Consider the following 12,573-nt stretch of genomic DNA (forward strand, 5'->3'; position numbering starts at 1 on the left):
AATGAGTTACCATCGAGATATCACTTTTATTTCATCGTTTTGCATAGCAAAATAAATACACTTTTCATATATAACAACTTTTGGCGGATGCTTGAAATATAGAAAACAGCAAGGATTTTCTGTACAATAAGATTATAATATAGTATTAGTAACACTGCAAACTTCTGTATACGTAAATATTCCAATAAACTCTCAATTTAATTTTGAAAATACTTTCCTCTTTCTGAATAGTCCCTAAAGTAAAAATTATATAAATATTTTTTAAGTATTAGAAATCATGCCAAATACTCTTTCAAATATTTGTAATTAGTCTATAAACATTATTAGTAAAATATATAAATACAAAAACTATTTTGCTGAACTCTTTCATTGGAGACGATGGTTAAATATAATCCTCCACATTGTGGCCAAGAGATTTATTTTCAATTAAATGAGAATTTAATTAACAAATATATTATTGTATTAGTGCATTGAACAAATATTTTGATTTAGAGAAGAATATTATAAAACTTCCTGAATACAAAGAGAAGATGGAGAAATTACAATCCATCATCCCTGTCCACAGCGGTTTAATCATTATCTACTTCCTCTAAAACTTCTACTTAATTTTCTTCGAATTATCGCTAGAGCATAAGCTCAGTCTCTGTAACTTACATAACGTGCATTTTATGTCTCTCTGCCATCATTTCCTGTTCTAATCATATTTCTTTTTAGCCTATGCAACTCAGCCTGCACCTCATCAGCCTCAGGGTGTGAATGATCTCCGGAAGAGAACACATGAATGTCATTCTTGGCCTCAATCCAACTCAACCCTGGATCTTTCTCCAGCATCGATCCCCTCATATTTCTTCTTATTTCTGCAACTTTATCCCATCTCCTTGCAGCAGCATAAAGATTAGAAAGCAAAACAAGCGTTGGACCATCTTCTGCTTTCAATCTCAAAACTTCCTCTGCTGCATGAATTCCCACTTTAAAATTTTTATTTATAACACAAGCACTTAACAAAGTTCTCCATAGTTCTAGATTATCTTCCATATAAGGTGACTTATTGATAATTTCTTCCGCCTCTTCCAGTAATGCTGCTCGACTCAACAAATTTACCATGCAAGAGTAGTGCTTAGGCCCTGGAATCAAGCCAATGCGGTTCATATAATTCCAGAGAAATTTTCCTTGCTCAACCAACCTACGGTGGCTGCAACCAGACAATAAAGACAAGAATGTCACTTGATCGGGAACCAGACCTTGTTTGAGAATCTCCTCAAAAAGTTTCAGTGCCTCCTCGACCATTCCATGGTGACTATATCCACCAAGCATGGAGTTCCAACACTTCAAATCTGGGTCTGAAACTTGGGAAAATACCAAATATGCAGCTTCAAGGCTACCATTTTTTGCATACATATCAATTAGACTCCCAGAAACAGACATTTCAACCTCATACCCCACTTTAACAGCATAGCAATGAATTATTTCACCTTGTCTTGAAAGTGCAAGATCAGCACATGCACCTAAAACTCCACTGAGAACATAGTCATCAACCCCGTGGCCTTCATGAACCATTTCGAAAAAGCATCTAATTGCCTTAATTCCATCGGTCGTTTTAGAATAACCAGTGATCATTTCCGTCCAGAGAATAGCATCCTTCACTGATATTGCATAAAATACTCGCCGAGCAGCTTCACTTTCATGATTTTTGAAATACATAGACACTAGAGTGCTTCCTACAAACATGCTTCTCTCAAATCCCATTTTAATAACTTCAGCATGAAGAGATTTTCCATAACTGGAAGATGGGAATGCGCCAGTTGCTGAAATAATGCTAGCATAGGTATAGTCATCTGGTTTAGGAAAACACATTTCTCGCAATTGAACAAACAAATTCATCGCATTCTCTCCATCCTCATTCTCAGAATACCCAGCAATCATCGAGTTCCAAGAAACTAAATCCGGGCATTCCATTCTACTTAAAATCTCATAAGCTGTTCGCGTATTGCCAACGTTGCAGTACATATCTACAAGAGCATTTTGTAAATGTAAATCCACCGGCACATTCCTAACAATCACATGGGCATGAATCAATCTACCAGAGCGATAATCCTTCAGATGACTACAGGCATTCAAAACCATACAATACGTGAACTGGGTTGGGACAAAACCAACCCTCATCATAGTAATAAACAGCCAAAACCCCTCCTCCATCTTATTATTCTTCAGATATCCCACAATGAGAGAATTCCAAACAACATCATCTCTATCAACCATATCCCCAAAAACCAATTCAGCTGAGCTCAAATCCCCGCAAGTTGAGTACATATTAAGTAAAGAAGTTTGGACACAAATATCATTCAAACCCAACTTGAAGCCCTTGGCATGAAGCGATGATCCAAACCACCAATGTTGAAGCAAGGAAGATGCTTGCAGCAAGCTAGTAAAAGTCATACTGGAGGGTCTAAGACCCTTATTTTCCATCTGGATATACAGTTCAAGAGCCGAAATGGCATGGTTTGATGATGCTCGAGAATAGGCTGCAAGAAGTGCGTTGTAGGAAACAACAGTTCTGCGAGGCATTTTGTCGAACATAAGGTGAGAGTCTGTGAGTGAACCACACCGCGCATACATAGAGAGGATGTTGTTGTACATAAACGGAGATTGGGAGTTGAAGACTGTGGTAGTAGTTAATATGAGGGCGTGGAGTTGACGCGCCTCTCGTATTGAGGTGACGGTGGTGCATTTTTGGAGTAGAGACAGAGCATGACCCTCTGCTGCACAAAAACATACTTTGCTCATGTAATTGTTGCATGCTATGTCTCAGCCACAACAAGTATTTTAGTTTCTATACTGTGGACAGGGACGATGTTTATTTTAATATCTAAACTTTATAATAAATAAGTGTTTTTAAATATATAAATTGTATTGTAATGACAATATTTACGTTAAATAGACGCTATTTTAACAAATAGTTATGTTTTAGATTTATAATAATAGTAATTATGTTGGGACCCAAGATTATTTTTAACTAAAGGCATTTTATTTAAAAAATATTAAAGTTTAATTTTCTAGTGAGAAAAATGATAATAAGAAAATACCTTAAAAATGTTAGAAATTCTTTAAAAGTAAGTCTTAAAAATGATTTTATATTTAATTTTCGGTGAAAATTAAAATTAGTATTATAAATTTAATCTAGAACTTTAACTTAAAAAATGTAAATTCAATTATTTTAACTAAAATTTGTTAAATTTATTTTTTGTTTTAAACGTTAACTTTAAAATAAAAAGTAATTAATTTTTTGTATTTTAAAAAATAAAAGATCAAATTAATATAAAAATAAAATCAATTTAATTAAAAACCATAAACATATTTAATTCTTAAATATGTTATTCCGTTAATCTTAACTTTTTTATTAGTCAAAATATAATATTTTACGTTAATAGTTTAAAAGAAAACTCTAATTAACATGATACTTTTATAAACATGTGATGAAGAAGAGTTTAATATTTAAATTTAGGGTTAAATATATATTTGATCCTCAAGTTTCAGTGAAATTTGAAATTGGTTCTTCTTTGAAACTTTTGACCAATTTAATCCTTCATCTTTAGAGATGGATGAATTTAGTCCTTTTAACCAGATTTTGTTAAATGCATTTCATAATAATATTTGAATTGTTTACCTCGTTTGACCTATTTTCACTTAAATGCTAACACAAATATTATTATAAAACACATTTGAAACTTCAAATAAATTTAATAAAATTTGATTAAAAGGACTAAATCTAAATATTTTTAAAAATAAAAGACTAAATTGATTAAAAATTTCAATAAAAAACTAATTTCAAATTTCACTTAAACTTGAAAATATATTTAACTCTTAAATTTATATGAACGAAGACAAAATTTTAATAAGGGCGGAAAATAAAACATCATTTTCTAATTTGCGTATGATCTCGGTCAATTATCTATCAGACCTGATTTGCGTAGTGTCTCGGTCAATTATAACTTGTCTATCATTTTCTAATTTTGTAATTTTCTTTTTCAAATTGATTCTGCGATTTTTTATTCTGGCCTTAATTCAATAATCAGAAATATATATCTAAAATCAAAAAGGTCTCAAATTATTTCAGGTAAAAATGTATCAAAATTATTGTATTACATTATTCTATATTACAGTGTTTTAAAACCAGTCATGCGGATAAACACAATGATCAAAATCTCAACCAAAAAACAAACTACTCGATCTCTTTTTATATATAGCATTAATCATAGCACACTAGTTTTTCTGAGAGACAACACTTTATTCCACAAAGTACAAACACTTACCCATACAAAAGATAATTAATTTTATTCATAAAGAAATAAAACACGAGATAGTGATAATCTTTTGAAATAGATAATGGACCAAAATCTGCAATGAGTGTGAATGCCCCCAACACGAAAATGACCATAATAAGATTAGAATTAAGTGTGTTTAATTATGAGCAATCTCGAGAAGAGTTGAACAGAGATCCTTGGTTTTTCCAAGCATAGCCATGTGATCTGCTCCATTGATCTCCCACACAGCATGAATTCCAGCATTTTGGATCATCCATTGTTGATACTCCTTTGGAATTATCAAGTCCTCACTGAAGACAATATAGGCACGTGAGACGGAGCCATAACCCTCTTGGGAGAAATTTTTTGCCTCAGAAAGTTCTTCAGCAAAGAGTGATCCTTTTCTTATCAAAGTCTTGGCCAATTCCAGATCCTGCAAAATCAAAGTCAAAAACTTTTAAAAATCTATTGCCACCATTTGTCTTATGTCTCTGTGTCTGTGACTACCTCAGTGGAGCAGAATTGATAGAGAGTAGTGGACAAAAACTGAGGACCGAAAAGGAACGTCGTTTTGCTTCCACTATTCGATATCTCGCAGTCCATCCATCCATTTGCTGGGTCTCTCTTAGTCAACTGTCCACATCCAAAACGTTAATTAATTAACCATAACTTTAATTTGATGATTTTCATTAAGATATAGAAAGAGTCATTTTTGTGGTATTGAGTAAAGATAACAATGTTTGAACATTCAATACTACTAGTTATCCATACTCTCTATCCTACCAACTTTAAGGAGGTAGATTAAAGATGAGTTTAAAGTGTGGAACCAAACAAATGTGTTACTGTAAAATGTAATTGTTCTATTATTGAGTGAATAACCATTTTAATCCTCGTCCCTCATCCCTATATATATATATATATATATATATATATATATATATATATATATATATATATATATATTACACATTTTTTATTTTTTATTTTCTTCTAATTATTTAAGTTTTCATGAAGTTCATTCGCATCTCTAAAGATATTTTTTGTCTTATGACAACCTTCATACAATTATGTTCAAATGTTGTATGTCAATCAAATATTTGTTATGTCTCACATTTTAATATTTATACTCTTTTCTAATATGTTCATTTATTGTATATTTTCTTTTCACATGGAAAAATTTAACACTCTCAATTTAATTGTTCAACGATAGTATAAATCTTTCATTTACTAGGTTATATAAAAAATCTATTATCTTTATTTTATTATTATTAATTTTGTTTGATCTGACTAGGATGTCAAAAAAATCCGTACCTGCGGGTATCCGCGAATTAAACTCGTAACGGGTAGGAAATGAATATTGTAAATGGATACCTGTGGGTAACAGGTACGACTATTTTTATTCCCCGCAAGTTAACGAGGTGGGTACGGGTATCATAGTATCCGTACCTGTGGATACCCATACCCGCTATACTTTAATTTAAATTAAAAAAAAACATGATTAAAATATTAACATATTGATTTTGAATGAGTTGTTTTTTTATCAATTAGTTTTAAAAAATAATTTCTTCGTAAACTTTCATTTTTTACTATATAAATGAGTTATTTGGACTTTGTTTAAAATTTATGAAAGTTATGTATTGTATTTTATTTGAATTTATGATTAAAATATGTTGTTAAATATTTTTTTTAAAATTTTTTATAAATATTCGCAGGTACCCGCATAACGGATACTCGACAGATATGAGTATGTGTACGGGACAGATATTTATCCAGTGAGTAGGATACGAGAGAACTACTACTACCTGCATCCTATCCACCCCGTTGACATCCTTAGATCTGACTAACTTTTTCTGTTTCACTAAAATAATATAATTTTCGTTATCTGTCAATCATCGACCATGCTAATATTTTAAAGATTTTCTTAGATTTCTGAGGTCTTTTTTCATAGTTTATTTTATCATATCCTTAATTATACATCTGTTTTCCTTTATACGATTTCGTTCGATGGTCTCTCAAATTATTTCTAAGACATTTGATCTTTTATAGTATTTTTATTTGTTGTTTATTTTTATCATGTAAAATATTACTTTGATATTTTTTATATAATAATTTTTATTTTCTACCTCATTATCATACGTGTAATAATGATTTTTTGTATAATTTTATCACTAAAATTGTATAAATAAATTTTTACTATAATATAATAACTTAATGTAATTGTCAAACTTATTTTTTCTTTAACATATATTGAAATTCAAAGGATGAAAAATTAATGTTAAGATTCTCATGAAATTTTATTTAATATTTTAATTTGAAATGTGTACACTTATTATTTATTTCTAAATATATGATATTTAAAAAAAAATTCTTTTAATATTGAATATTTTATAATATTATCTTTTTCTTTATCCTAATTTTATATTATTTTATAAAAAGTAATTAATTGATTTTGAAATAATAGAGTAATACTAATATGGATGCGGGAATATATATATATATATATATATATATATATATATATATATATATATATATATATATATATTAAGAGATGGGAATAAAATGAGACAAAAATTTAATATAAATTTGAATATGTAAATAATGATGAACTTTTTTTCTAAAAATAAATACGGAAGATGGACCTATTTATTTAATTTAATGGTGAACACCGATGAGAAAGTATGTCTTAGCTGGTAACAGATATATTTTGTACCGTTTGTAATTTCTATGCAGAATGAATATCGAAAAAGATTTGAGAATATTCTCATGGGGAGCAAGGAAAATTAAACTAATCCGGTTTTTATTTACTTTTTAATAATAATAAGAAGAAGAAAAAGAACATACCTCTTCTAATACATAGGAGGGTTTGTGGTGGGTATCAGGAGCAAAAGCTGCTAGAAAAACTCCGAGAGATACTTTTTCTGGGAATTTATCCATTGCAAGGGCTATGTTCATCCCTCCCAAGCTATGTCCCACAAGAACAACTGTTTCCGTAGGAGGAAGAGACGCCAAAAGATCCAACAAAGGTTTGGAATATTGAGAAAAAGTTGTCTTCTATTTTTTGTGTGTCTATGCCTGAAGCTGCAAGGTCAAGGACTGTGACTTTGTGGCCAGCTGATTCCAAGAGTGGCTTGAGCTTGTACCAGCACCAGGCACCATGGCCAAGACCATGCACCAGGACAAAGTGTTTTTTCTTTCTCTCATTCTCACTCATCGTGTCTTTCTAGTGCTTTCCTCGGTCTTCTATGACGGATATATAGAAAAACAGAAATGAAATAAGACGAGGAAATTTCAAGGACATTTTCGCTATATTTTTCAAGAAAATAAAATTTTAAACCATTTTTTTTGACTCATTTTTAACCTATCAGTCTTATCATCTTTAGATTATCTATTTTAATTTTTTGTAGTGATGTGATGTGATGTGATGTGATGATCAAAAGATGATAAAAGTGATGAATTAAAAATGAATCAAAAAAGTGGGTTAAAGTATCATTATCATATTCTCTATTATATTTTAATGGATATTTTGAGAGAGATAATTGTGGAGATGTAAAATTAATGAGACACGTTTCCATATTTTACTGTATATGAATATTTTTGATATCGAATCTCGTCTTAGTCGATCAGCACGACTGATCATTAACTCTAATAGGTCTTTGCGAGAGAGAATTATCTGAAAAATGCACCACCAATAACATATAAGTTTAACCACACATATAGAATTGATACTATTAAGAATGAAAAAAATACTGATGTATATTTACGAATAAAATTCGTGATAGATAATTATTATCAGGTATTTATTATTCGTAAGATATAAATAACATGTATTTTAACACTTTTTTATAAATAATTTGTCGTAGATATCATATTATTAATACATGTGAATATTCGTTACTTGCAAAATATTAAAATTTAATTTATATTTTAATATATGTTTTAATAAATTTATAATTAAAATTAAAATTAAAATTAAAATTTAATTTATAATTTTTTGTTATTTTATTTTAAAAATATATAAAATATTTTTTTTAATATTCGCTATCCACTTTTATTTTTTAAATGGTTACCAATGGATAGTGGAGTGGGTAACTAGTGGATTTTTCTATTGCAGATCATGTTGCGTATTATTCCTAAAAAACTCCTCTAATCTAAAATGTTAAAATAATGAGTTTACAGACTTTCATCTTTATATGATACTCAATCTTTTTTAGTTTTATGATAATTTAAAGTCACAATTATATTTCCAATACATTTTTAGCCAGCTTTGCTATATGTAATAATATGATTAATTTCCTTTGTAGGTTTTGACACCTTTTAATATATTTTTAAACTATACTTTTTAATTTAATTTCTAAGTATTTATTTTTTTATTGATTTATTCTATCGAATATATTATTATGATGACGATGATGGAAAAGTAATGAGATATATCAATTAAAAAATTATAAACTTAATTCAATCTTTTTAAGAGCATGATTAAAAAAAATGAATAGTTTAGTAACATCAATAATTACTTTTAACTCTTTCCATGTAATAATGCTGTTTTACAAAATTAAATTTAAATGGATAAAAAAAAGTAAATTGTGAATAAATTACAAGCATTATCTTTTTGTTTTTAAAATCATTATTTTTTTAAAATATCAGTTGGTCCTTATTGGAACTTTAATTTTGAAAATATGGTACAATTTAGTTCTTTCTGCCACATGACACGTTGTCTCTTTCACACTATCTTGTCTCTTGTCACATGACACGATCCTAACTTACAAGTTTTTATTTACTTTTTAAATAAAAGAAATCACAAACTAACACATAATACATAAATTAATGTCATTAATATAGTACTATAAAAAATGATTAAATTACATCACATATTCGTAAATAAAAACTCAATTGAGATTAATTACAATAGGACTATGATTCTTTGACAAACTTTTTTTTTAACAAAGTTTGACAAAATTTGCTTTTTAACACACACTAAACATTTTTTTTTCTTTTTTCAAATCATATCAAACATTTATTTCATCCATTAAAATATTACCACGTATATTTTGTCAAAAATTTGTTAATAAAACTTTATCAAAACATAATTTTCCATTACAAAATATATATATATATATATATATATATATATACCTACTTAAAATTTTCAAAGAAATTCATAGGTCGAGTATTTTAACCAAAAAGAAAACATAAAAAACGTCCTTATCATACATGGTTTGCATAGGGTCTTGGTCAATTTTAACATGTCTATCATTTTCTAATTTTATATTTTTTTTTCAACTTGATTCAGCAATTTTTTATTCTGGCGTTAACTCAATAATCAGAGCTTGATTCAGCAATTTTTTATTCTGGCGTTAACTCAATAATCAGAGCTATATATCTAAAATAAAAAAGGTCTCAAATTATTTCAGCTAAAACTATATCAAAAGTATTGGATTATATTATTCTATATTGCAGTGTTTTAACCAGCCATGCCAACAGGCACAATGATTAAAATCTCAGCCAAAGAACAAAAGAAGTCTAATCCATCTCTCTTTATAGATTGCATTAATCATAGCACACTAGTTTTTCTGAGAGACAACACTTTTTTATTCCACAAAGTGCAAACACTTTGCACATACAGAAGATAATTAATTTTATTCATAAAGAAATAAAACACGAGATAGTGATCATCTTTTGAAATAGACAATGGATAACCATAAAAATATAATTTTATGGACCAAAATCTGCAATGAGGGTGAATGCCCCAACACGAAGATAATAAAGATTAGAATCAAGTGTGTTTAATATCAGCAATCTCGATAAGAGTTGAACACAGATCCTCGGGTTTACCAAGCATAGCCATGTGATCTGCTCCATTGATCTCCCTCACAGTATGAATTCCAGCATTCTGGATCATCCATTGTTGATACTCCTTTGGAATTCCAAAGTCCTCACTGAAGACAATATAGGCATGTGAGACAGACCCATAACCCTCTTGGGAGAAATTTTTTGCCTCAGAAAGTTCTTCAACAAAGAGTGATCCTTTTCTTACCAGAGTCTTGGCCAATTCCAGATCCTGCAAAAGTGAAAAACGTTTTAAAATTCTATTGGGTTTGGCTTTGGTGCAATGCCACCATTTGTCTTATGTGTCTGTGCGTCTGTGATTACCTCAGCGGAGCAGAATTGATACATCGCAGCGGAAAGAAACTTAGGACCAAAAAGCAACGTCGTTTTGCTTCCATTCTTCGATATCTCGCAGTCCATCCATCCAGTAACCGGCTCTTTCGACTGTCACATCCACAACGTTAATTAACTATTTCACAACCTACCCAACTTTATTTTAATTCTCTAAAAATAATTAAACTAAATAAAATTGTCTAGATTAAAGATGATTGCATGTTAATATAGTTAAAAAAAAAACATACCTTTTCTAATACATAGGAGGGTTTGTGGTGGGTATCAGGAGCAAAAGCTGCAACAAAAACTCCGAGAGATACTTTTTCTGGGAATTTATCCATTGCAAGGGCTATGGTGATCCCTCCGAAGCTATGTCCCACAAGGACAACTGTTTCCGTAGGAGGAAGAGACGCCAAAAGATCCAACAAAGGTTTGGAATATTGAGAAAAAGTTATGTCTTCTATTTTTTGTGTATCTATGCCTGAAGCTGCAAGGTCAAGAACTGTGACTTTGTGGCCATCATATGCCAAAAGTGGCTTCAGCTTGTACCAGCACCAGGCACCATGGCCAAGACCATGCACCAGGACAAAGTGCTTTTTCTTACTCTCATTCTCACTCATTGTGCCTTTCTAGTGCTATCCTCGGTCTTCTCCTCTATAACGTGTATATATATAGGAAATAGAAATGAAATGAGTGAGACAAGGAAATTTTTTCATGGACATTTCCGTAGGATCCCACTACATTCTGTATTCAAATTTTTATTAGCATGCTTTGTTATATTGTTAACTTCGTTTGTAGGTTTTATCACCTTTTAAATTGCATTTTTTAACTATATTTTTTAATTTAGTTTCGAAGTATTTATTTGTTTAATTGAATTTTTTTTAATATATAATTTGAGGTGGCATTTTATAAGTGTTTTTTTTTTATTTTTTTATATTTCAGAATCATTTAAAAAATGTCATCTTATTGTAAAAGAAAATTGTCAAAATATCATTGTCTTATATTATTATATGATTATTATATGATGATGGAAAAGTATCAAGATATATCATTTAAAAAAAATCATAAACTTTATTCAACTTTTTAAGAGTATGATTAGAAAAATTAAATAGTTTAGTAACATAAATAATTATTTTTAACTCTTTCCATATAATGTTGTTTTTTAAAAAATTAAATTTAAATGGAACAAAAAGGAAGATTAGGAATAAGTTATAAGCATTAATTTTTTTTCTTAAAAACATTATCTTTCTAAATTTCAATTCAATTTATTTACTTTCTATAAATTATAAAACAATTAAGATATATGGATCATTACAATTAAATGTTGTATTATTGACGAAAAAAATTAATTGGTAAAACATAATTTATCGATTAACTTTACCAATAAATTTTAGAATTTTAATTACCGATGAAAATATTTGTCAATGAATGATGTGTCGATAAAATTTGTCAATAAAATTCAATTGTAATTTATAACTTTCATTATTGATAGATATTTTTATTGGTAAATTTTACTTTAAAATGGACACCAAAGTTTTTGATATAGGTTTTGGTCACGTAATTTATCGATTAACTTTACCGATAAATTTTAGAATTTTAATTACCGATGAAAATATTTGTCAATGAAGGATGTGTTGATAAAATTTATCAATAAAATTCAATTGTAATTTATAACTTTCATTATTGATAGATATTTTTATTGGTAAATTTTATTTTAAAATGGACACCAAAGTTCTTGATATAGGTTTTGATCACGTCCTGATAAAATTTGTTGGTAAAATTTTTAATAACTAATTTTTTTTCAAATTTATTAGTAGTAGATTTTATTTTTAAATTCGTCGATAAGTTCATCGATGACTCACTTCTTTAAAATCCCATCAATAATTTCATTGATAAATCTATTGTAAAATGAGCTTCAATTTCTTTCATCAACAATAGAGGGGGAACACGAGGAGGTGGCGGCAACCACGAAAGAGACAATAGCAACCATATAGGAGACGGTAGTGGCAGCGGCAACAACTGTAGCGACAAAGGCAGTGACATCAATAGAGGAGGAAGAAGGGAAATTGGAAGCAAATATGAAGAAGGAAAGTAGGAAGAAAAAGAAGAG

The 12,573-nt window shown here is 29.2% G+C and overlaps 1 protein-coding gene across 1 annotated transcript; it reads right to left on the reverse strand.

Moving 5' to 3' along the window:
• Positions 1-474: 474 nt before the first annotated feature.
• Positions 475-11,123, reverse strand: LOC114169310 (pentatricopeptide repeat-containing protein At3g50420-like). The gene is given in 4 exon segments (XM_028054420.1): positions 475-2,837; positions 4,464-4,734; positions 4,809-4,934; positions 10,712-11,123. Coding segments are annotated over 4 exon segments (2,940 nt in total). The 5' UTR covers positions 11,084-11,123; the 3' UTR covers positions 475-666.
• Between the last annotated feature and the right edge of the window lie 1,450 nt (positions 11,124-12,573).

This window comes from Vigna unguiculata, chromosome 2 (assembly GCF_004118075.2).
Source record: "Vigna unguiculata cultivar IT97K-499-35 chromosome 2, ASM411807v1, whole genome shotgun sequence".
Classification (NCBI taxonomy): domain Eukaryota; kingdom Viridiplantae; phylum Streptophyta; class Magnoliopsida; order Fabales; family Fabaceae; genus Vigna; species Vigna unguiculata.